The sequence below is a fragment of the Mixophyes fleayi genome, chromosome 7 (assembly GCF_038048845.1).
Source record: "Mixophyes fleayi isolate aMixFle1 chromosome 7, aMixFle1.hap1, whole genome shotgun sequence".
In the NCBI taxonomy this organism is placed as follows: domain Eukaryota; kingdom Metazoa; phylum Chordata; class Amphibia; order Anura; family Limnodynastidae; genus Mixophyes; species Mixophyes fleayi.
Window position 1 is genome coordinate 44846886 of NC_134408.1, and position 27713 is coordinate 44874598.

Here is a 27713-nt window from a genome sequence, read left to right on the forward strand (position 1 = left end):
TGGGATATCTGTTCAATATTTATTAAGTTTTATTGCATATAGCACCTACATTTTATGCAGCGCTTTATAGATCATTTTTAATCATTCACCCCAGTCCCTGCCCCAGTGGACCTTATAATTTATATTCCCAAACACACACTAGGATTAATTTCATCAGAAGCCAGATAACCTAACGTGGAAAAAAACCGGAGCATCCAGAGGAGGGAAAACATACAGTCCACGCAGATAGTGGTTGGAATGGACCTAATGACCCTTGCGCTCTGGGAGGTAGCATTGCTAACCACTGTACAGTTCAAGTAGCATTCAATATTACTGCCCGTTATATAACATGGAGGTGGTCAGAGAAAGTCTGTTGTTATTCAGACAATCCAACCAAACTGTAGTTCTAAAACCTGCAATTAAAAATGAGCTCTAATGGGAATATTATAAGAACTTGTGAATTGTTTTATACATTTAAAATTTTACTTTAAAAAAAAGACAGAAGCCACAGAGATAAAATTCACGTGACTTAATCAATGTCTTGATGTAGATATCTAGTAGTTTTCTGACCTGGAAAAAGTAAAAGTACTTTCAGGATTTGCCATGGGAAACCTCAGGAAAACCTATGTAGACTAATTATTGGATCATAACACCATTAGCAGGTTGACCTCTAATACTCAATGAACACTAGAGGGTACATTATACTTTATAATACACAAGTTTTCCTAACACTGAAGTGATGACCAGAACTTGCCGTTTCTACTGATTTTACAGGAGTTTGTACATATATTAGCACCACTTGTGTATTATAAAGAAGTATACAATACTAGCTCTGTTATACTTAGGTCAATAGCCTTAAATCAGAAACAAAATGGCTGTTCATACATTGTCATGAGGAAATTGCATAGACATAAAGCAGCATGGTCCATGTTGGAGTTTAGGGTATATTTACAGTACACACAGGGAAGAGTAACACCCAACAAGTTTTAAATCCTTTCCCATAGACCATTAGCTTTTTTCTTATAAGAGTTTGGCTTTCCATCAGGAAATATGGACATATGACGGGGATTGTCCTTCAGAAACTGGAGTGCTGATCTCATATGTTGGACAAAATGTGGAGGCTCTGCCAATGGGGATGTAGAAAAACACTGTAAAATAAAAGAGAGGACAGTGATCAGCCTACCCATTACTGTCTATTACAGTGCAGGAAAATACTTGTATCTGCTCGGATATATTCTGCAGCTCCTCTACATCTCAGTGGCAGAAGATCTACATGTAGAAGTTACAAGTAAAGCTTACACTCGTTATGAAAATAGCAATTCAATAAATGAGTCATTACATAGTAAATGTTCAGCTGTGGAACTGAGCGCACCCGGAACAGTTTACTCACATGTAAAATCTGCTTGTCGTCCTGCTCCAGCCAAAAGTCAATGTTTGGAAAAGCAGTCCAGGAATACGGTCCAATATTTAGTTGTTCGGCTTTGGCATCATAAATATTTACCATCTGAAATAAAGACACCAACACTTACATTATTTTATGGGCTGGTATTTTAAAGTGAAAGCACTTCTCTCACACTCATGTATGAGAGAATATTTACTTTTTCTTGAAGACTACAGGCAGTGTTTTGTTGGGGTGGGGGACATTTGTCATTATGGCTACACAAAGGACTAGCGCTAGATCAGGTGACATTGCACCAGTCCAGCACAATTATGATTTCTGGCTCCATTTTGTCTCTGGTCCTCTCAGTATGAAAGTGTGATATCAGAAACAATAACCTGCACACGACTGCAAAGAAAGTATAAATACAAGTTTTTAACATATCACATCTGTTAGTATGTGGAAACCTTTACATTTAAGTTTATGAATGGTATTATTTTATAAGACAACTTGTACTGTCCTTTTAACACAGTGATGGGAAAGCTAGTACACTTCAAGGGCTGCACGTTACCCTTAATGTCAGTCATTAAAAAAGGCAGCCCCGAAATGACCTCTGAACTGCCACATGATCCATCCCAAAATTTCTTACATGCCCTCGATCCTCCCACTGACATACCCTTCAAAACCCCTTCAGACTTTCCCACATGTCAGAAAAATCCCCACATTCCCACTCTCACTAGGCGTGTCAGTGACTGCCCACTACTAATCTAATGGCCAGTAATTATTACATTAAAACATATTGCTTACTTTGCCCAAAGAGGAAGACCACATGGCGCAGACTGCAATGCATTTCCTCTTCTGATTACATGCTGGGTGATGCCATGTGATGCCATGTGATGCAGAATCACGTCAGTCTAAGGAGTATATTTACTAAACTGCAGGTTTGAAAAAGGTGGAGATGTTGCCTATAGCAACCAATCAGATTCTAGCTGTCATTTTGTAGAATGTACTAAATAAATAACTAGAATCTGATTGGTTGCTATAGGCAACATCTCCACTTTTTCAAACCCGCAGTTTAGTAAATATACACCTTTGTCTCTGCTTTATGATATAAAACAGAGACTAAGTCAAAGCAGGGACACAGAGCTGGGGACCATAGGGTTAGGATCACCACACGTTGCCCATCACAGTTTAACAGCAATAACAAAAAAAAAAAAAAAAAAGATAGTGTGTGTGTTAAACATAAATGCACTCCTTGCAATTTTAACTTGTAGCTACAAATAGCATTAATATCTCATGCAGACGATCGTCATACAGATGTGTGTGAATGCAGGAATGACACTTCTATAGAATAGTAACCACGAGATCTCCCCCCATCCTTCTGTTGTAAGCCATTTGTACCATTTTTCTACCCAGCACACAATTAATCTTGCGCCTCAAATTTGCTGTCTACTTTGATGATCTTGTGTATTTTTTGCTGTGCTTTCCCTATGTACTTGGTATATTAGGTGGAACCACCCTCACTTCTCCATTGGGATTCCCCCTCATTAATTTAACTTTTTCTTTTCATTTACATCATTCTGCTATTAATTGCCTCAAGGAATTAAGGAGGCATCATGCCTTTATTGATATTTAAATACATTTGTCTGGTTCTTCTTGTGTTGCTACAGTACAGTACATAACTCAAACCACCTCTTGTTGCTACATATCTCAGAAAAAAACGGAATGCTTCCTGCAATAAGCTTGTCAGAACCTGCCTAGTTTCATATAATACCACTGTTTCACCTCCTAATTTCCTGGGCAATATATGGCTCAAAATATCAGTGTCTGTTATCTAAGCATCTACTCATTACGCTTACATTTCCTCCAGTTAGGATGTACGCAGATCTCAAGTCCTCATCTGGCTGTCGGTCCTGAAATTTTGCTTTGAAAATTTCTCCAGTTTTAACATTTACTGCTGTAAACAAAAATAACAAAAATAGAAAAACAGTTTGTAACACAATTCAAGCGTTTCTGGATGTGAAGCAAAATCATGACATTCTCCTCATAGATTATATCATTTTTTTCATGTTCACGGGTTAAGTTGCTCACAAACACAATGATTGTGTGTAAGCCAGTGGCGAAATACCATTGGCGCAGCAAGTGCCATACGCCAGGGTCCATGGTGATAATAGGGCCCAGTGCATGGCAGATGGAGAGAGTCGGGGGCCCCGGGTCCCTCCTTCCCACCTCCCTGCACCGGGGCCCACAGCTCGCTAGTTCTGCCTCTGGCGTAAGCTGCAACTTATCACAGAAAAAGTGATGTCAGCCAATTTGGTTGAAATCTAACACAGTCTAACAATTTCTCCAATGACTGACTGATTCAGTGTCAGAGTGACAGAGACGTTACAATGTTTTATGCTGAGAGTGGTCACAGACAGGTGATTTTACTAGATTTTATATATCTACAGCGCTCCACCACTGACAAACTGAAGTGAACTATATGCTATTGATGCATAAATTAAACAAATCAACATTTTATTTACACTTACCTATTCCATAAATGATTGGAAGGTGAATACCATTCTCCTTCTTGTCATTTAATTCTGTGATAAAAGAAAATATATGAATAATATGTCAGATTTACTAATTAGAAAACCGCAGAACACCACCAAAAAGTGTTTTTCTACATAAACATGGTGTTGTACATTTAAAAACAGTTTTGGCTCCCCACACCACCCTCGAGGACAGAACTTTTTAATCGCATTTGGTGGGTTTCCTCCATGGAATGGAATATATCACCGCCCTTCCGAATGATTCCGTGCCCAAATTCCAGAAGGTGTGGAGACCGTGGTTCCAAACCCACATCATGCCCCAGTACCATCCTAATAATTTCATTTATCCTCTGTACATGAGCCCATTCTACCTCTTTCACTGTTATTCCCACTTGTTCACCACATTGCTGTAGTTATGTTACTCTATCATACATGCTTGAATTCTTGTACCATGTGCAACAGGCTGTTGAATTGAAAGTATGTTTGTAAACTCATTTAAACGGTTATTGTGGTTTTAAAATAACTAGTTTAAAAAAAAAAAAAGAAGATTAAATCTTTAGCTGGGAAAAACAGTTTGGGCTTTTTTGCTACATTTCCAGGAAAACCAATTTATTGGACATTGTGACTGCATTTGATCTGGTTTCTACATGCCCCATTTAACATGAGGTGAAAGACTCACAAAATTTTGAAGTACTGGGACATCAATGTAATACGTTCCTTTTGGGCAAACCATTAAAACACTAGATCAATAAGTATATGCTTCAATATGTATTTAGTCAAAACAACAACATTTGAGTTTAAAACTATTATAACAGTCATGTACCTGTGACGCACAATGTGACAAGGTGTACTTCTTCTGACTGTGTGTCAAATGTCTCTGCAAGAAAACAGTTTGTTAAAAAGCACAGATAGAAACGGATAATTACAAACATTAAACAGTATGGCTATAAATATATTATGGAGCATTATTTTATTAATGTAAATAGCATTTTATTTCCATGTTAGATAACAAACAAATAAAGGATGGTCAGGGAGGGGGAATAATAGTATAGTAATGCTGAACAGGAATGAAGGAACTGAAGAAGCGCTTCACTATCAATTGCAGCCAAATCAGTCTTACATCAACTATACAGACATTGACCAAGGTAATATAAATAAAACAAATATTCAAGATATATAAAGCGCTATTAATCTCTCACAGGACAAAAAAAACCAAATGAGCAATACTTATGTAATACATTGTGGTGATGTTGGGATCATGTGACCTATATGTTGGACTATAAATCTCTTCAATGTTACACCAGTCTGCACCTACCTTGATAAAGACCCTTCATCCTTGGGTTGAAACACGTTGTTAGGAGCTACCTGGCAGCTACAGTGGAACCTACTTTATTTAACACCTGGATGCATCATTGCAGTAATTATCCCAGGATAACATCTTTGTTTACTAGACAAATTGCCTTTTCTCAAATTTGGTAGGAGAAGCTGTACTTCGTGTTTTATCTTATTATTGTGATTATTTAGTGTAATACATTTTTACGTCATAACATATTGCACTACATACATTGTTTTCTAGTAGTGGTTGTCCCTTCTCCAAATGATATTTATCAACAAATCCTCTAAAGATTGAGTTATATGGCTGCTACAAGAATACATCTAGTAAGTGGGATACCTACAGGGGATACACATGCTAGGAGGTGTCCATCCACACGACCTCACATTTGTATGTGTCAACATGAGGGTGTCTCTTGTAAGTGTACCCACATAAGGGGAATCATCACCTATATTGTTGTTTGGATCACAAGAGGCCCATTGAGATTGCCTTCAACACCTTACCGATTATATCATGCGTTTTATAGTGCAGCACTATTATTTTTTCTCTTTGCATTATATCGCCTGGATTGCCTGGTTGAAAGTATAAGAAGGACATCCACTCACAATTAAGTATAAGTATTGCTTATTTGTTTTTTTATCCTGTGAGAGATCAATAGCGCTTTATCGGTCTTGAATATTTGTTTTATTTATAATAGTACTGCTGATGGCAGTGTTCAAGGTCCAAAGACAATTTGTGCTGCAATGCAAAGGTGATCACTGCCCATATCCTGCTATGTAAGTGCCTGATGCAGAGTTGGTCGTAGTTGCCTCCTAAATGTCATGCACAAATTGCCTGCACTAAATAAGCTGCAATTGCAAGTATATGCAAAGCTGCAAGATACATGCATGTGCACCTGTAGCATATGCAGCCTTATTATGCTAGGCATACAGCACATACATTTATGCCCATGTTTATAACCTTTGGTTTACAAAATATACACTCTCTATTAGGAATCAAAACAACTTCAAAAACCTTCAGAAACAATACCCTCTCATGTACTTCTTAAAAAAAATGCTGAAAAAAAACCACATACAGAAGCATAACGTATGCATCTGCAACAAAGAAAACACCTATCAGCAACAGTCAACAGTCAAACAGTGGTTCACTCTCAGTGGCAACCATCAACATCACCAACTGCACCTGCCCTAGACCATCCACAAATCATACAGCTTGGACACATGTATATGGGTCTGTATCCCAGTCTGTATCAGTTCGGAATAGCACGAACATGCCCTTACTGTACTGTCTATGTTAGAAAACCCTTCCTTCCCCCTTCCCCAAGAAGGCACAACTACCCGAATCAGGAAAATCTGCATAAGCGCATATGAGTGCAACCAACTGCCTGGGAATGCACAGCACGATTTCACGCAAGATACGTAAAACTGGCATAGTACTCTTTCTGCACCAGCCACTTAAAGCAAAATAATGATTTTCACATGGCGCACTTTTCCGGGCATGATATAACTGAAGGAAGTTTCTTACAATTTTCTTAATGTATTTCTATTTTTTAAGTTTGCTTTATGCGTCTCCTGGCAGAATCCATACAGTGTTTTAAACCCTCTATTATTTATCCCCCTTTAATTTTTATTTACCGGTAGTAGGAATGAGACTTGAAGTAGTGTTACTAGACAACCACTCAAAAAATGCTTACTTAATAGTTTGCAAGCTTTTAGGGTATAATTGAATGACCCTTTGACATTTCAGTTCACATAATCATCATTTATTTATTTATACAACACCACAAATTCCGCAGCACTGTACAGAGAAGTCACTCAAATCAGTTCCTGCCCCAATAGAGCTTACAGTCTAAATTCCCTAAAACACACACACAGACAGACTCAAGTCAATTTGATAGCAGCCAATTAAACTACTAGTATGTTTTTGGATTGTGGAGAACATACAAACTCCAAACAGATAAGACCATGGTCAACAATCGAACTCATGACCCCAGTGCTGTGAGACAGAAGTGCTAACCACTAAGCCACCATAGTGAGAGATAGATGCATAAAATCTATATATATATTTTTATTCCTGGGAACTTCGTATTACTGAGATACCTGTGGATTTATGTGAACACGGTGAGATATGCAATATATAGATTTCCTGTTATACTTTAGACTGCAGTTTAAGGTTAGTATATAAATGCTTGGACATTAACCCAAATTACAGCTACAACTCTCCCTATAATAGTATGTACTGATGTAGCCAGGAGACATGAATACAGGGTATTTAGATTAAAATCATTATACAAGATTTCATGATAATGGTCCTCTCATGTGGGAATTATGGTTAGTGTCAGTTTATGCCCTAGGTGCAGGATTTTCTTATACATTGTACATTTCTGTGGGTCTTGATATTAATTTAAATAATCACTTCTCTATCGTGGAGAAAGGCTAGGATACGGGAAAGATGAAAATTAGACTTTGTTCGCACCACTTAATGTATGTATGCCGCACTCTGTAATAAATGCGGATAAGGTCGGTTTCCTGGCTCACAGCATGGTGTCTACACTCTAAAGGGAAGCCCTCCCACTCTTGAGGAGGGGACTTGGAACATTCCCAAGATGGCACTTGCAAACATGCTGAGTGCCGGCGCTCTATGCCCTATAAATCAGCACCGGACCTCAGAAATTATGTGACTGCGGGTCTTTGGGCCGCCCATCAGCAACAGCACAAGCTGGATTCCAGCGCTCTATGCCCGACAGAGCAGCAACGGTCCTCAGAACAATATGACCGCGGGTTTTACCCGACAGCATTTGTAGGGAAGAGAAAAATGCAGTCAGTGAGAGCCTCTGCTGTTCTCACAGCGACTGCAACTACCCAGCCGAAAATAGCGAGTAGTGTGTTTGTTCCAGCACCGCTATTAAAATAAAATAAATGAAACTATCAGATAAACAAATGTCTATCTTAGCAAGAAAAGCACACCAGAGGTCCTACTCCACTGGCACTCAAAACACACTGAGGTTTGCAGGGGATTGCAGAGGGGATATAGCCTGTCGGCAGGAAGTTAAATAAGTTAACTATTTGAGTGCCTACTCCATGTTCTCTCATACAATCCCATGGTTGCAGTGTCCCCCAGATAGACTAAAGGAGAAATATCATTTGTAGAAGAAATAAAAGCCAAAAAGCAATATAACCTTTGGCAACAGGCTTTAAATTGAGTGAAAATCTAACACTTGTTTCTATTATAGTACAAAGACAGTTACTGTATAAAGCTGGTGCAAATAATCTATCCAGCATATAAAAAATATCTTGAATTTAATTATAATATACACCAAATATCACATTTTGTGGAAGATCAGAGAATGACAGAGGTTTTATTCACACGCAAATTACTTACAATTAGGTAACTTACTAAGAAGCTGTTGTGAAAGTTTCTGTGACAGTTGTCGCTGATCATTGAAACCTCCAACAATGTGCAATTCTAGCCTGGTGAAAAGAGGACAGTCATGTTAAAGTCTATATATATATATATATATATATATATATATATATATATATATATATATACACACACACACACACATATATATACACACACACACATATACGCACACGCACATATGTACATATACACACACTATGGACAAAAGTATTTGGTCACACCTGTTAATTATTGAGTTGAGGTGCTTCAATCAGACCTGTTGTCAGGGATCAGGTTGGCTTTGTCCTCTGACGACAACCATCCGATAACACGTAAAACGATCAATTTTATGGAGCAAGCTAATAAACCCCACCACGAACTGTTAATTATGTTATTGGATGCGGAAAAGGCCTTTGACAGGCTACATTGGGGCTATATGAGTGGGGTCCTTGCCTGGTTTGGTTTTAGTGGTGAAATACTCAAATCCATATTAGCTCTGTATAGGGGCCCTTCAGCATCAGCAGCAGTATATAGCAATAGCTTCACCTCAGATAAATTTACACTGTCGAACGGCACAGACAGCTGCGAGATTGGTCTCTTCCAAGTTCCCATAAACCTTGGGTTGACCTGAAGAGAGGCTTTAACAATACATTCCCAATGGCTGACCTTCTCTGGATCCATAAACCCTGGAGACCCACTCAGGCTGCTTTACTACACCTTACAAGTGATGCTCTTATAATTTGGGACAAGTTTGTAAAGACCTCTAATGTGGTCACTCTCCCAATTCTAATCTTTCCCTTCTCACCTTAGCTAAACTTATACATAATCTAAGCCTGTCCTGGTACTCTAGGGGTATTACCAATATTAAAACGCTCCCTTCTGACTCATCTTTATTACCCTTCTTACATTTGAGGGAAAAATTACAAATCGCTAATCAAGATTTCTATAAGTACCTCCAAGTCCGACATTGGTCAACTTCCCTGCGTATACAACGCCTCTCTTTGCAACACCCTCCAGCCCTCATCTTTAGCAGACTGTCAACTGGAGCTAATAAGGCAGCCATCTCCTTTTGGTACACTCACTCTAATACAAGGAATCAACCGGTGAAGGCCTCCTCCCAACTACTTTGTGAGAAAGATCTTGGCGGGGTATTTGATTTGACCCAATGGGACACTATCTACCAAAATGCCCATCGGATGTCCAAGTGTATGAACCACACGGATATTCTCTACAAACTAATCCATAGACTGTATATGACTACAGAAAGACTGCATAAGATATGGCCAGTTGGCGAAAGTGAAGAGATATAGGAGACATCTTTCATATCTTTTGGAGCTGCCTCGTGGTCCGTACCCTCTGGGCTGAGGTTTTTACCTTAATATCAAAGGTCACTCAAACTCTGATCGCTAGAACTCTGGATGTGGCACTCTTACACTTTTTTCCTCCATAAGTTCTATTAGGAGAACGGTATGTCAAAGGTGACATTTTTATAGCAACCTCTGCATTGATAGCCCAAGCGTGGAAATCTACCACTCTACCTTCAATAGCCAAAATAATTTCTAAGGTCCAGTTAAGTTGTGAAATGGAAGCAATAGGAGTTTCGTACACCTCTTCTGCTTCATCTCCACACTTGGTTCGACTGCAACCAATAGGTCTCCAAAACTCCGACCCGGCCAGAACCTTCGAGTCTCCCTATAAATTTAAATTTGTCACAGTAATTTCTAGAGATTGTTTCCCATGGTATAAACCGAATGAGTCGCAATATGTTAAGATGTTCAGATTTATACTTTGCGATTGTTTTGATATGTACTTCCTCCCGTTTTCTCCTCCCCTCTTCCTCATTCCCCTTATATTTTACTGTGTATTTTTTTTGTACCATGTAATTAAAAGCTTCAATAAAAATCATTATTGTGAAGAAAGTGGAAGTGTTTAGGAACAGCAGCAACTCAGCCACGAAGCAGGAGACCACATAAAATAACAGAGCAGGGTCAACGACTGCTAAGGCACATGGTGCGTAAAAGTTGCCAACACTCTGCTGATTCCATAGCTGAAGAGTTCTGAACTTCCACTAGCATTAACGCAAGCACAAAAACTGTGCGGTGGGAGCTTAATGGAATGGGTTTCCATAGCTGAGCAGCTGCATGCAAACCTCACATCACCAAGACCAATGCCAAGCGTCGGATGGAGTGGTATAAAGCACACAGATACTGGACCGTGGAGCAGTGGAAACGTGTTCTATGGAGTGACGAATCACGCTTCTCTGTTTGGCAGTAAGATGGGCGAGTCTTGTTTTGGAGGATGCCGGGAGAACGTTACCTGCCTGACCCAACTGTGAAGCTTGGTGGAGGAGTGATAATGGTATGCGGCTGTTTATCAGGGTTTGGCCTAATCCCCTTATCTCCAGTGAAGGGCAATGTTAATGCTTCAGCATGCCAAGTCATTTTCGACAATGCTATGCTTCTAACTTTGTGGCAACAGTTTAGGGAACACCCTTTTCTACTACAACATAACTGTGCCCCAGTGCACAAAGCAAGGACAACAAAGACATGGTTTGATGATTTTGGTGTGGAAAAACTTGACTGGCCTACTCAGAGCCCTGACCTCAACCCCATCGAACACCTTTGGGATGAACTGAAAGAGAAATTGCGAGGCAAGCCTTCTCGTCCAATGTCAGTGCCTGACCTCATAAATGCTCTACAGAAAGAATGGGCACAAATTCTAACATCCTGTGGAAAGTCTTCCAAGAATAGTGGAAGCTGTTATCGCTTCAAAAGGGGATCAAGTATATGTATTTGAATACAATGTTATTACAGTCCCTGTTGGTGTAATGGTTAAGTGTCCAAATACTTTTTTCCATATAGTGGATATACTTAAACATACACACATATAGTATATATACAAACATACACACATATAGTATATATACAAACATACATACTGAGATGGGATGCAGCTACTGAAATCTGAGCACCAGTGGCAACAGGTTACAAATAACAATATTGACGGTAGTCTGCTGTTCATCACTCGTTCAAGACATGGATATATTTAACAGATATTTAATCTTATATAATGCAGACTGAAACTTGCCTTCCCTCAGAGGTTTGTGATAATGACTTCACTGAAGATAAAACATCTGCCACCTCTTTTTCAGTATCTGATCCATCACAATGTGCTAAACAAGTGGCTCCACTTCCTAAAAAAAAAAAAAAAATCTGTATACAGTACTAAGTAAATATATTAGTAAACAAAACAAACATGGTTCATTTATGCATCCAATATATGCAATAGTGATCACAACATTACAGGAATAACATCCCTGCCTGGATCAGGGATTTCTAGTAATGGTAGAAAAATTTTGCAAAGCAATAACCAATTTCCCAAATGTGATCTACAATTTTGAACATATTAGGGATCACTTACTAACCATGCATTTATTTGCAAAATTTGTACTGAAGCAACCAGACACTTTCTTTCATCGTTTAACATGAATTAGAAACAGGGCCTGCTCAGCCAATAGGCTGATCAGGCTGCAGCCTTGGAGCGCTGGGTCTTGGGAGGGGCGACACAATATATAATTATTTTTTTTTAAAATTCAGTGATCGGGAACTCCGATCTTCCTGAGTCATTGGGGCCACCTCTGGTCTAAAGAAGGAGGCCCCGACTGTCACTATGCAGCTAACAACAACTCCGCTGCTGTTAGTTGTCCTGCCAGTGCGGCAGCGGTACGCTTAGCTTGGCCTAGTGAGATTACCTCATCTCACGTGACCAGACTAAGCACACAATCACATATGCTGCTGGCTGTCTGTCAAGAAGGAAGAAAAAATTCTAGAGACTAAATAAGATGAGGAGCAGTGCCAGAAGAGAGGATGGTAGGTTGTGCAGTTTAAATATCAGGGAGAAGGAGTAGGTGATAAAATGTCTGGGAAGTGAGGATGAAATGGCTGGAGGGGGCATGAATTGGCCACTGGTTGATAGCTGAGGTTGATGAATTTGCTGGAGTGGTGGGTGATGGAATGGTGAAGAAGATATATATAATTTAATATTATATATATATAATTTTCCTTCCTTAAATCACTTGTCTCTCTTCTCCCACTATATCAAAGTACATAAGCTTTTGTCTGAAATGAACGGTGAGGCTCGGAACATTTACATATCAAAAGAATTGGTCTCCAATCAGATACATCAGCCCATCCCACAGAAGTTTTATAATTACCTTCTGAAGACAAAACTGCCTTTTGGGATCAGACTGATTACACAGACACACACCAAGGATTCTCTCCCTGTTTGGACTGAAAAATAGTAAGGTATATATGAGCCCTTTAATAGGGCTCTGCTAACATTGTGAATATGAGTAAAATGTACTCTGTGTATTCCTAGCAGGGCCGGATTTACCACTTGGCAAACTAAGCAATTGCCTAGGGCCCAGCGGTTCCCAGATGGCCCTCCCAGGGCCGGCGGTGAGACCACCTTTTAAAAATCGGCCGCTACTTATGGGCCAGTGCTATATGCTTGCCCCCCGGGCTAAAGTCTGTCAACCAGCCCCTGAATATGGGTATATATTATGCTAAAAAACTATAATGGTATGGATTTTTTCAGGGAGGGGGCCACAAACCAGTATCTTGCCTAGGGCCCCCTGAGGTCCAAATCCGGCTCCGATTCCTAGTGCTTTAAATGGTTTATCTATAGACTATAGGAGCTACAATAGACTGTGTTGTAAACTTTGTTATAAAGTCACAGACCATGTGGTGTAGCTTTTAAGAAGGGTTTTGTTTAGGGTAACACTGTAAGCATAGAAAGTGAAGTTGCATGGGAGAGTCATAGAATTAGATGTTATTGTAGTAAATGTTAGTGTGCTTAAGTGATGCCGTTTAAGGGTTTGAAATTAGTTATACTTTAGGAGTTTGATTGTACCAATACAATAGACATCATACTTGAATAGTATTGTATTTGATGTAGCAGTAGTTTGGCTTCTCTGTGAATATCTACTAGATAAAGATTCATACTGTATTGTGTAACACTAAATATATATTAAAGTTCTGGTTGTTGGTTTTAATACGGACTGTATTTGGAAAGTCGTCTGGCTGGTCTGTGCTCTCATCCCCTCCCCCCTATGTGTGTAACTGTTACTAGTTAAACAGATGTGTGATAAGATGAAAAGACTTCTTTGGATGTTGCTGTGAAGTTTGTAGATATCTCCCCCCATGTTAGACAAGAAATACTAGTGGACATTGTGTGATAAATGCTGAATAGAGAGCTATTTGTGGTGGACTGGCTAATACTGCTTGTAATGAGTAATGGGTCTGTCCTGACTTTACATTGTTAGTAAGTGAGGCCTTGTGAGCCAACATGTGCTTGTAACAAAGCTTGGCAAGTCAGCCATTTTGGATGGTGACTACATTGTAAGAAGAAGTTTCATTATGGTCTGAGATACATACACACAGTCACATGCACATACACACACACATGCATAATTAACAAGAAATGAATAAGTTATTGTACCTACACACAGAATGCCATCTATTATATGTACCTTGTGTAAGATTATGTTATTGAAATTATATTATTACATTATTGTACAAGTAAAGATTCTATTTCATACATATATATCTGCATTGTGGTTATGAAATGAATTTATAATGTCTTGATACAGGAGATATTATATATATATATATATATATATATATATATATATATATATATAAATAAATTTGTGTGATACAGTAAATTAGGTTTAAATGTCTGAAGTAGGAGTGTCATACGAGGGAAAGCGTAAATGCATACGGCAATGTAACGAGTGTATCAAAAAATAAAAGAAGAAGATAGCGTGCGCAATTATGGAGTAAATACATGTTCTTTAACAAATGGCATGGGGGAATGGTTGATTAAATGGCTGGGGGGATTCATAAATTGGCTGCTGGGGCTTGAAAAAATGGCTAAGCGGATGTGATTAATTGGCTGGGGGGGTGAGCAACTGACTGAATGGGTGGGTGATGAAATGGCTGGGGGGGGGTCAAACTGTCTGCTGAGGGTTGATACAAAATGGCTGAGGGGATGGGTGATCAAGTGACTGGTTGAATGGGTGATGAAATCACTGGATGATCATAAATTGACCACTGGGAGTGTGATGAAATGGCTGTGGGGGGCTTCAAGTTTCCTGAAGCAAGCCAACTGACAACAAAGCTCCAAGAAAAAGCAAGAGAACATCAGGTAGTCTACGCTGCAAGATCAGGCAAGAGGAACGGTGCAATTTATCTAAATTTGAATGCAGAATTTTACTGTAATAAGTTCAGTCAACATGTAGTTCCCTAAGGGCAGTATGATATTTTAATATGTTTGCAAAATGATGTGTGTCATGTATTAAAAAATATTTTATAATTTACATACAGAGGTCAAAGTGGGCTGGTATATGTTTAGTTTATAACTTCCTACTTTTGTCAGTAGTCTGTGTTTCTATACTGTGAAGGCAAAAATAAAATCAAGCATTTTCAATAAAAATATAATTTTTATCAGCAATCAATAATTGAATCTGTAGTAAATTTAGACACATAATACAGATTTGTAGCTGATTGAGCACAAATATTTGAGGGGGGAAATTGGTGTATTAGCCTAGGGAGACTGGAACCCTTAATCAGGCCCTGATTAGACAGATAAAAACTGAATTGCTGGTTGGTTGCTCTGGTTCAATTTTGCATCTACAGTCAATCTTAGTAGTACAAAATCCCTATTAATCCAACTGTGTCAAAGCAGTGATAACAAACATTAAAGAGGTGAATGGCTGAATATGCAGCTCCCCTTGCTTCAAAGGGGCTTCACAGAGGAAAGAAGGAGAGCACAATGCATTCACTTTTCCCCCAGGTATCCAATGTGACCTGCCGGCAGTGTCACATGATCACGTGACGCGGAAGTCAGCCGCCCAAATTCTACAAGGTGGCCACACTCAGGACGAGTGTCAGGATTATCATTCTATGTAGCCACATAGCTCTAAGGTCAAATTGGATTACATGTGTCCCCAAGCCAAACAGCCAGAATGCTGGTAGCTTCATTGTGGCTTGTTAGTGCACTTGGAAGATGACAGAGCAAAGGGCAATAATGGTGATCTTAAGACTGTTATTCACCTTGCGCCAATAATCATTCTATCGGTTTTAAAAGGATCATTACCTAACATCAACGTTGTTTTTCGGGCACATAAACTGTGAGATTTGTCAAATGTTGGAGATTTGGTCAGGATTAATGGTGTGCTTAATGCTGAGAAATACAGGCAGGTACTTATTCATCGTGCAATACCATCAGGGAGGTGTCTGATTGGCTCCAAATTTATTCTGCACCAAGAGAACAATCCCAAACATACAGTTATTGTGAATGTCATTAAGAACTATTTTCAGCGTAAAGAAGAACAAGAAGTCCTGAAACTGATGATATGGCCCCCACACAGCCCTGATCTCAACATCATCAAGTCTGTCTGGGATTACAAGAAGAGACAGAAGGATTTTAGCAAGCCTACATCCACAGAAGATCTGTAGTTAGTTCTCCAATATGTTTGAAACACCCTCCCTGCCAAGCTCCTTCAAAAACTGTGTGCAAGTGTACTTAGAAGAATTGATGCATTGATGCTGTTTGGAAGGCAAAAGCTGGTCACATCAAATAATGATTGAATTTAGATTTCTCTTCTGTTCATTCACTTTGCATTTTGTTAATTGATAAAAAATAAACTATTAACACTTATTTTTGAAAGCACTCTTACTTTGCATCATTTTTCCCACACCTACACAGTATTGTATAGGTCAACATATTAAAACACATTGCATATAGCCATTTTTAAAAAAATATGTTTATATTGGAAAAACACTTTAGAATTAGTGGCTTTTCAACACTTTACTATCCATTTAAAAGCCCTTCACACCATTCCCTCACTGTACTATATAGATAGATAGATAGATAGATAGATAGATAGATAGATAGATAGATAGATAGATAGATAGATAGAGAGAGAGAGAGAGAGACATAAATCTGGTGCATGGTATAAGTTACATTATAGGACAATTTTGACTAGACCTCATGATATTCCAGAGACATGAGACATTCCATCTAATAGACTCTGCTAACACGGTGTATACTGTACCTGTGTGTCTGAGCACTAGAATGTGACAAGTAGTTGCATCTTCTGATCCAAGAAAAGAAATTGAGCCTGGTTAACGAAAAAACATAAATTACACATATGCTTATTTTTTTTTTTAATAAATATTGTTAAATAATTTCTGCAATATAAGAAGTGCTAGACAATCCCAGTCAATGGGTAGCTCTAGCAATGGGCATCTTAACAACTAGGCAGACGGGCACTTATCATTAGACTATGAAGCCCAATTTGAGAAGCTGGATGCCATAGTACTTTACATGCAGCGATTTTCTAGCGAGAAAAGTACAACACTCATAAGAGTTGAATAGTTTCCATGGTAACAGAGTGAACAGGTAACACTCCCTCCCTCCAATCACACAAGAGCAATCCAAATGGTGACTCGGTTGAGCTATTTGGGGGTCAAATTGGTCTACAAGGTGTAATAAAAGCGGAGCCTGTGAACTGTAGCATTGGGGGCTTTGACACATCATTAATTGTTATGAATATATTTCTTGCTATTTTAACATTATCTACAAACTACATTAATGAAATATAAAAAGAAATGGAAAGCAGGTGAGTGAAGATACAAAAATAGCTTATAAAAACAAGAGACCTTTATTTTTAATAAAAAGTAATCTCTATTAAACAAGGGATCAAATTAGTTGCTTGACAAGAAAGGGTAATTTTATCTTGGTTGCAACAACTGTTACTCGTAATTACATTAATCCTAACAGTAATCCAAACCTTAGTCCAACATCTAAACCACGTATCCTAAACTTTATTATTAGTCCATTTAGTTCAAATCCCAGTCCAAGTCATAAACCCAGTTAAGTTCTAGATGCCCATACATGTTACGACTTTGCCTAGACACACATTATAGCTTGTAGGGGCCCGTATATACCATATACCTAATGCCCATAATGATCACGCACAACTTTAAAAGGTCAAGTATTGTTATTCACCTATTGTTACACTAAGCACATGTTCCTATCGTTGTTATTTATGTCTACATTACAATTTTCTCACAATGCACAAATTTGTCCTTTCATCATCACTAGATATATTGTATTTACAATGTATTTGTTATACAGAATACATAAATATATATATTACACAACAAAACAGGATGCAGTTACATTAGGTGTCAGGCCTGAAACATGTATAAAGAACGGGTTTTACTGGCAAGATATTACTAAAATAAAAACTGAAGCACAGCTAGTCAGTGTGCTGCCACGGAATACAGCTACGTCTGAAGAAATGACATGTAGACAATAAGTCAGAATTCTCAGCCTTACAGCTTCTTTCACAGCATTGGCTTTCATCAGGCGATAGAGGGTTTAATGAAAGAAGAAAGAATGTTTTAGAAACATAACGCACTACTCACTCCACAATAAATGGTTCATTTATCAAATTATAGTGGTAATCGATTGAAATTAAAATTCTTAACCTTTATTATTTTATATTTAAAAAACATGAAGTTAAAATCTCAGCGAAATAAAATAAACAAGTGTATGGGTGATGAATAAATGTGTTTAAAATCACAGGATGTCCCCAATCGTCTCTAGCAATTATAACGTTCTCACATATCCTAGGGAGATGAATAGGTTAGATAGTGAGACAAACTGTCTCATTATTTGCAGGACAGTTTATTATATATATCTCGCTTTAGACGGTTTATCCCTTAGATGTGTTATGTAACCATCCTGATCAATTATTTTTGGCCATAGGTCGTTTGGAAGTTGAATAGATTGAATGAATCCCAAGAGCCTGAGGATATGTATCCCCTCTGTGCTACTTGTGTTATTATGTATTGCCTACAATGTTTCTGTTATTCTATAGTATGCAGCAAATAACATGAATGTGATTAACTATATAGAACCGCTGCTCAGAAAAATCTTGAACTCAGCCAATATAATTCTTACGCTAATATTGCTATTCTCCTAATGGCACATCAGATGATTAAAGTCATACTAGAAACTGTCAAGTAATTACCACTTCTTACGGGAATATAAGCGCTATAGATACTTGTAAATCCCCTACCTGTCTAACAGTCTCTGTTTAAATGTCCTAATCTTCTTTCCAGTAGGACAAAAATTGTAGGTTAAAACGATTAACTAGGTTCTCATGTTTTATCGTGGACATAGTAAAGCTGAATGGTGAAAATCATACTGATCGCTAGCAAATCACCAACAAAGCTTTACAAGCACAACGGCACTAGTATAGCTATCTACCAAACCATCAGTCTCTATTACGAGTACTATATATCTATTCAAATATTCAGGTATAGGGATTAATTATATATTCTTATATATAGTTCCAGATGGACATTATACGGGAGCACCCAGAGAAACCGACGCGCGTTTCGCTGGTTCTTAGCTTTTTCAAGGCAAATTTTTTTTTATTGAGATTTCATTTTCACTGTATCCAGGAGCAGAACTATAGCCATAGTAGCCCATGTGGTTGCTACTGGACCTAAATATGGGGCCCTGCAGTAGTCTCCGGCTGAATGCTCCTAACAGGCCTCTGAACCACTGTCAGCAGCTGTTATATTGTTTGACAGCAACAACATTTTCTGTTCTATACTTCTCACTGGGGACAGACCTGTACCAGCCTTAATTATGCCTAAGAGCATTTAGTTTCTTGTCTTCCACTGAACTCTTTATCTCTGCCAGAGCTCAGAGGAGTATGATGCTACCATCAGGGACCTGCCCTGAACTGCACACAGAGTCATCAGGGCACGGGATTTGCACTGCAAATTGTTTTTATTTTTCCCACTTGGCCACAAGAGACAATATGGATTATAGAAGGACGCTCCCTTACACCTCTAAAGACATATGACAGTAGGAGATATTTGGCCTAATTGGGGAGTAGAGAGGGACATTGGAATTCTGGTAATTCATGGGACATGCCCAGCATCTTTTCCCTCCATGGAGTGGACAGTTTGTATTTATGACACAATGTTTATTTTATCTCTACCCTTATTTGCATTTAGATTTTCTAAATATTATTGAAATTGAAGATCACAATTTGAATACAACAACTGTTTCTTTTCTTTGGCTACATTAAATATATGCAGTATTATGTATTTGTATTAGTTTATTTGAGCTAAGCCTTTGAAGCATATTTTTCAGTACAGATTCCAAAAGATACACTGCATGCACTTCTGTCACTAAGCAATTTGGGCTTTGAAAGCTGCACTGATTGATAAGTTTTTGAATAATTATTCTATCAAAAGTGCAAACCCTGAATGTTTTGATTCTTCATTAACAAAAAAACAGAGAGAGCCCCACTTATGTCTTTATCTGTAGAAGAAATGAGACTGTAATGTGGGAGACAAGAGTGGACAACTGGTCAGGCTGGGAAACAGGGTGTACCATAAACATATGTATATTTTTATTTATTAATTAAATGCAAAATCCTCTACTTTTTAGACCATTTTCCTCATATACTTTATACAATCTGTCCCTCTGTTGGGTCTGATGTATTGATTGGAATAGATGACCTGTTCCGCTGGCTCCTAAAAGTGTATGTTTGACTCAAATTTATAATAGCATCGACCCTGTATATTGATGTATTATTTTATAATAATTCTTATGCTTCCCTTTGATCATTTTAAATATTGAAAGTTCTGTAAAAGAGCGTTGATACAGTGGTTGTGGGGGGATAAGTTGGAAAGTGTGATAGTAAATTCAGAAACACTAGCGGCAGTATAAAGTGTTTAGATAACGTCAAATAAAATTACAAAATTAAAAATACTTTAGGCTTTGTACAGCCAGGCTTGCCAACCACCCATTAATTACCAGAACAGAAATGGCTTAATAAATGGAGGTGAACTTTTTTTTTGATGAGGGGTGACAGTCTATTGTGGTAGACACTTTAAAATTTTACTATGGGGCCCAGTAGTTTCTAGGTATGGTCATGCACGGATATATGCGAGCTATGGAACAGCATGTATACACTCCTTTCTGCAACTTTTAATAAACATATTGCTTTTATCATTCTAGTGACCTTGTGAGCTTTTCAGCAATGTGTTTAAATCACCAGGCACTGATGTTATACCTGGACACAGTCTAGCTCTGCTGTGTTATTGGCACTGCAATGTATCTAGAGAGCAGTCTGTGTTGTATCCATGGGCAACAATATTAAACAACTTGCTTGCCAAGTCTCTTTACCTCAGCATGACATCTATTGCATGTTCAAGTACCCGACACGTTTATAGACTTCATCAGAGGAATACAGACTGATCAACGCATAGGGGTTTTGGATTTTTTGGTGAACATTTTCTTTCCATGATGAAAGTAAAAGTATGAGTAAAACTACTTGCCAAGCATTTTTTCTGCTGCTCTTCAGAGTATACTGGACATTACTGATGGACTGAAAGAAGATTTCTTTACTCAGCATTTTACACACCACAGATAAGTGGCTTATTACATTTTAAATTTACACTTTCCTTGAAGTTGTATTTATAAACATTTTTTTAGCTTATTTTATTTATTTTGCTTCTCAACTTGGGCTTTTGTACACAAGAGAACTGAACCCTGAATAAGAGGTCTACTAGATGTCTCCGGTAAACCTTTATGTTTTATATCATACATCTATGTGGGTTAGGCCCAATCAAATTCAGCAATACTTCTCTATATTGGCGCCATCCCTTTTTACACACACTATCAGAAAGACCCCCACCCTGTGGTCCCAAAGGATGTATAGGCTTATCATTGAGGTAAAGGTGAACAGAGATACCTAGCATGGGCATGTGAGATGATGCTATGCAGAAGGTATGAAGTGTGAAACCCACAATCACATCTGAAGCACCACAGAAAGCAGGTTAAGTTCTTTGGCATAACTAGAGATATTGGCCTCAGCCATGAGCTTTGTGAAAACCAGTCACAAGAGGGTTTGTTTGGCCAAAGTGAGCTGTGCAATACCATGGTATCTCTCTCTAAGGTGAAACCCTGGAATGAGACAAACTGCATATCTTTGGACTCCACCAGTATTGTTTCCTTCTCCTTAACATAGTGTACACAAACAATAACATGTCTTGGGAATAATACCTACCAGTGTATAGCGTTTAAGGCCAATTTGCAGCCTATCAATGGGAGCTTGGTGTTGTACTCCATCTAGATAGATTTTAATGAATAATTTCTAAAGGTAAGTTTGATGGTTCTCCTCCAACATATTCATCAGTCATATGTTGTTGCATCTCTTTGTCAATCCTCTAGCTCAGCTATCTCTAGGATGGCAAGATGTCCAATGCTGCCTGTCCACCCACCACTCTGATCTCTCAGATAAAATCCTTGAGTGAGGATCTGATTTCTTAAGAAGATTGGTTAAAATCCTCGAGAAGACCTTTCAGGCCTTAGATGCCTTGTGGATGAATCAGAATACTGAGCTTGGCTTGCACATGAAGTCTGGATACAGGCATCTTGCTCAGGGGAGGAGATGGTGGATTCCAGCCCCAGGACTCCAGTAAAATTCAGCAATATCTGGATTTCGTTTGCTCTTCAGCATCCCAAATGTCTCAGCTAATATATACATGGCCTCAATAAAGGATAACAATGGTGGTTCAAGCAGTTTATTTCAAAATATGACTCATCACAAAGCTCACACTTCAGGCATCCAACCCAGTTGGTGGCATTTCTTCCACTGCAGCAAGTGTGGTTTTAATAGGGCAAATGTGTATTTTTTTTTACATGACTGTTCAGTCACGTATGGTACAGAGTATAAACATAAGATAGCCAGCATATTAAACCCAGCACTACTCAACTTATTATGTCATCAGTGCCAGTATGAACAAACAGCGGACAAGTCATTTTGTCCAGAACTGCTTAACACATCAGTAATGCCCAGCATGTGCTAGCAGTGGACAATATATTATATTCAGCAATGCCCAGCATATACCAGAAGTGGACATAGTTGTCAACATAATTTAACATTGTCCAGCATATATCAGTAGTGGCTTACTGTTGTCAACACATTATATCAAATGTATCCAGCGTATACAAAAACATTTCACCCAGAGGTGCTCGAATAGACTCATATTCCTCTCAGAGTCAAGTGACACAGAACAGACATGGTCCCAATGTGTCCTTTTTCCTTTTCCCCATGGATATTACTAACGATAAGTAATTAGAATTGCAAATGTAGCATATAGAGCTGCAGCATATGTCATACAAAGAGTGTAACCATAGCAGTCAAAGAAAAGTCATGTTGAATTGAACTTGACTACAATAGAACACTAAAATAAAAACTATAATTTAATGGGACTAGTAAAACAATATTCAAGATCATATCTTAGTCAGTGACTGGCTAATAGTTTAGTAATTGTATGACATGATTGTATGACATGCAACAATAAGTCGATACTGCCACCCTAACTGTTGGTGCTTATTCTGAATAATATATGCTGGTGTCAGCTGAGAGAGAGAGGGAGGGAGAACATGATCCCTCCCCATCATAATGCTTGTGAGGGTTTAGAAAGTCATTTAGGATGAACAACCACTAATAACAAGTAATAGGATATCTTAGATTTAATGTCAAGCTAGTTGTCCCTTTAATGCTCCACAAACTACACAGAACAAATCCAGCAACTGCTCCATGTATGACATCTGTCAGTTTGCTAACCTAATACTTAATACTGTAAAGCTCTATGGGAAGCACTGGCTCTCTGCACCCAAAATAGCAGAGTAGTAAGATTATGACTTCTTAGCGCCCTCACACATGCATATTATTAATATGTGCATTGTAAACCAGATTATTGTTAATGCACATGTGACTTTGTGAATTTTTTGTAACATTTATACTTTTAAAAGTAGGATTTTGGCCCTTTCTTTTGCCATAATAATAATAATAATAATAATAAGACACTCTTCACGAGTACTTATATAAGCCAAACTTAGGCTAAATACATGTTTTAATGCATCTCTGAAAATGCTCTAGACAAAAAGCATTCCAGAAAAAATGCACTCTATTTCCTGAAAAAATAAGCAATTTATGTGTAGAGTATTATTGTTTATTTATACAGTGTCACCATGTTACACATCCTTTTTAAGAAGAATATATTAATCATTCATATCTGTCCCTGACCATTGGAGCTGACCGTCTAAATGATCTACCGCACAAACACACATTAGATTCCATTTTATCAGCAGCCAGTTACCCTTCCATTATGGTTTTGGACAGAGGAATCAAACAGAAGCACCCAGAGGAAACCTACATACAAGATCCACACTGAGAGTGCTGTATGTTTGGAATAAAACACGTCTCTGTAAGGCAGCAATGCTGACCACTGAGCTACTAGACACAGTTTACATTTGGCCGATAGTCCTACAGGGGCCATACTCTATCTGCGAGAAAGCAGAAAATTAAATTTAATTTAAAAAAAATGATTTAAAAAAGAAAAAAAAAAGCCAATACTGTAGAAGAGACATATGGGATCTATATATTGAAGACACCCTTGAACCTAACGACTGAAGATTTATCATTGAAATAATGCATTAGATGTCAAGCTCAGTACTTGTGAATTATATGGGCGCTACTGTAACTCATCGGGGCCACACTGATTCCAGGTGAACCACTGTTACAAATCACCCACTGCCAAGCTTGTCAGTGAATAAATTATCACATCAGATAGGAAGTGAAAGATTTTAAAACAGCTCAAGTTTTTTGCCCTTTTTGGGGCTCTTGGCAGAGGTCAGAGTTTTCATTGGGAACTTGGGCACTTTTTTGGGCTGTCTCCTCTTACTGAAAGGGACAATTTGTGTAGTTGCTAGCGAGAAATGGCCCTGGCGAGTTACTTTCGGCAAAACAGCTATTTTCATTTCTTACACTACCTGGCAGACATGATAATTTAATCAACGACTTTAACCAGGCATTGGGAGATTTGAAACAGGGGTTCAAGTGGAAGTGGCGCCCTCTGAGTAGGAATTTTGTCAAACAATAATATACATACTGTCATTTGGTGTTGTTGCAGCCAGTTCCCTTTGCTGTACATATAATAAACCATCAGGTCCAAAAATTTGCGTAGATTGGCTCGTTAATTCTTTGGCTCGCTCCTAGTGAATAAAAAGAAAAAATAAATTAATTTTAAGTTTAACAATAATATACAGTTTTTGAAAAAAAATGTATGTTTGGCTGTGATGTTGAACATTAAAATAGAAAAATAAGTATGGATTATTTTTTGGGCGTTTTATACTTAAGCTAATATAAAAATGTCTAGTGGCGTGTGTTAGTCTCTCTGTCTGTGTGTGTGTGTGTGTGTGTGTGTGTGTGTGTGCGGAAAAAAAAAACCAAGCTGCAGCGCCACCTACTAAATTCTTAGTGTGTGTGGGAAAAAAAATTCAGAAAGGGCTGAAATTTGGTATACTAAGATGTTTTTAATTTGTTAATTTAATTTGTTAATTGTTAAAAGTGTTTATAAAGATTTAAAATATATATATATTTCTTGAAGGAGAAGTGACAGTTGGGAGTGGTTGGTGGTTGCCGGGGGTGACAGTGGGGAGTGGTTGGTGGTTGAGGCCTGGGCTATGGCCCAAATGCATGACAAGAACCTTTTTAACACCTTAAGTAGCTTGATTTGACTAGAATGCATGAGTATCATGCACGGGTTAACTTGTGTTTAATATGATGTCAGAATTTCAGCTGTGATTAAACAAATGTAAACAGTTGCTAAGTACCACAATCAATGGTTACCAAAAACAGCACAGAGAATAGTACAAAAAAAAGTGTACAGTGATAAAAACTGTAGCATAAAATGTGTACACTGGAGGAAAAATCTGTGGGGAGAGGAAGAGTTAGAGAACAGAAGAAACTTGTTTGTGACTATAATTCACTATCCTGTAAAGACTCTATAGTAATAAGTCATATGCATAATCCCATAATATAAAATTAGCTCTGCTATGTGCACGTTTTGCATTTTCACACAGTACATAAATGACCTGTTAGAGTGTTGTAATCATATCTGAAACCATATGTATATATCAATATTTGTAAATAAAACTATAAGAACTCAGTTTAACTGTACACAATGAGATCATCATCATCATCATGTATTTATATAGCGCCACCAATTACGCAATGCTGTACAGAGAATATTTTTCATTCACATCAGTCCCTACCTCATTGGAATTTATTGTCTAAATTCATTAACACACACACACTAGTGTTCATTTTATCAGCAGACCGTAAACTTACCAGTAGGTTTTTAGAGTGTGGGCAGAAACCGGAGCACCCAGAGGAAACACACACAAACACGGGGAGAACATACAAACTCCACACAGATAAGGCCATGGTCGGGAGTCGAACTCATGACCCCAGTGCTGCTCATTTGTTGACTGTAATTTTTCTAAAGTTTAGAAAACCAAATCAGAATATGTGATGTGTTTTTGGTACGAGAATACATGATTGTTGGAGCGTACATACTATTGCAGCATTGAACAAACGGGTGTGATTTCCACAATAACTACATAGGTGTGTACCCAGCTTTACAGTATAAAGCTGGATACACACCACAGAAAAGTACTGCAGATCTGATTTCTGTAACGATTTTACCAACGACTTAACATCCCGATGATCATGCAGATTTATGTGTACACACCGACACGATTTACCTTCAGATCTGTGCATTTCATCTGTCATAACCATCTGCTGAAAAGGTTTTGACTCTGCACACTCTATAGAGATCTGCCTACACTCTTCCACATTTGCCTGACATTGTTCCATCGCTGATCAGGATTTTTAGGAAGTTTATAAACCAAATCAAATGATACAATGTGCTTTGTACAATAAAACATGATAGCGGGAGCATACAGAATAATGTAATATCTGACCAAATGGCCATTTATCGTGTGATTGACAGGATAGTTGGATAAAAAACCTGTAGTGTGTAATCAGATTAAGACATACTGAGGATTTACAGATTGCACTGCCGATTATCTGGAATGTTCACCTACTGATTATACTGCTGATTCACACAAACAAATACATTTCCACTTCTGCAGAAAAAATTAGTTTGGTCGTTTGACAATGTACCCATTTAATCTGAGGACAGAGGGGAGGAGGATGTGACAGAACACTACAATATACAAAACACAGCTGTTCGTAAGCATATTATTAGGATGACCTGGGGGAAAGGACTCGACCAACACCCACAAGCAACCTTCAGCAAATGTAACAAGGCAGATAAAAAATACTTTAAATCTGAATGACAAGCGCTACAGTGGACAGTTTCGTTCCTCACCGAAAAAGGCACTATAGTAAAATCTGACTGTGGTTCAAATGCACTTGAAAAGCAAAACTCCATGTGATTTACACATATTCAGTGGCTTGTATTTAATACAACATGACGGCTCTGGAAACCTACTTTTAATATTTACAAAGGAGAAAGGCGTTTTGATGGAAGCACAGGAAAGCTGTTTAACTACCACAGTGCTTGCAGGATAAATCTGTCATCTCTGGCACACGACAGGATTACATAGCAAGGCTGTTGTCTTTACACGGCTGCAATGGATGCCTGCTAGTGTGGATTACCCCTATGTCTGTCCACCCTGTATGAACAAGGAGCGTACCCTTACCTTTAGTTGAGGATACTTCTGTATTATCCGTGCAGTAGACTGTCTGACATCGAGCCTCTTACTATCAATTAGCAGAGGCATGTCTGCAAACTCTGAATGACTGCTGCCAAACTTCCTCTACAGCAGCTCTGCCAAGGCAGCACACACACGCTTGGCAACATGGGAGCTGTAGTCACAGAAGGCTGTGACCGTATGAAACAATTCAGAGAAAAACTACAATTCCCGGCATTCCCTCCACATTACGCTGTCACGATAACCTGCTACTCACAGTTGGCAGCCACGGAAATTACAATAACTGTGAGATAAATCTAGCGTTATGTTAAAGAAACGAGTAGTATATCCAAGTAGTGGTTTCAAAATCAATATCATGCACCCATTGGGTAACGTGAGCAACTACAGGCAG

General features: G+C 38.3%; 1 protein-coding gene across 1 annotated transcript; it reads right to left on the bottom strand.

The window, feature by feature from the left end:
* NTAN1 (N-terminal asparagine amidase) lies at positions 1 to 27463 on the bottom strand. Its single transcript, XM_075179774.1, has 10 exons — positions 27311 to 27463; positions 24691 to 24793; positions 16749 to 16814; positions 11717 to 11822; positions 8621 to 8694; positions 4715 to 4768; positions 3889 to 3942; positions 3217 to 3314; positions 1370 to 1483; positions 1 to 1127 (listed from the first exon to the last, which is right to left on the bottom strand). Exons 1-10 carry the CDS (start codon positions 27389 to 27391, stop codon positions 966 to 968), a joined length of 912 nt encoding a protein of 303 aa, XP_075035875.1. The 5' UTR covers positions 27392 to 27463; the 3' UTR covers positions 1 to 965.
* Positions 27464 to 27713: the final 250 nt, after the last annotated feature.

What these genes read in the sequence shown, in the direction of transcription:
- NTAN1 (XM_075179774.1), bottom strand. Translation starts at nt 27,391, where the DNA reads ATGCCTCTGCTAATTGATAGTAAGAGGCTCGATGTCAGACAGTCTACT. An exon ending in AGAAGTATCCTCAACTAAAG is followed by an intron (nt 24,794 to 27,310) that starts GTAAGGGTACGC and finishes TTTATTCACTAG; the next exon opens with GAGCGAGCCAAAGAATTAAC. An exon ending in TGTCACATTGTGCGTCACAG is followed by an intron (nt 3,943 to 4,714) that starts GTACATGACTGT and finishes CTTTTATCACAG; the next exon opens with AATTAAATGACAAGAAGGAG.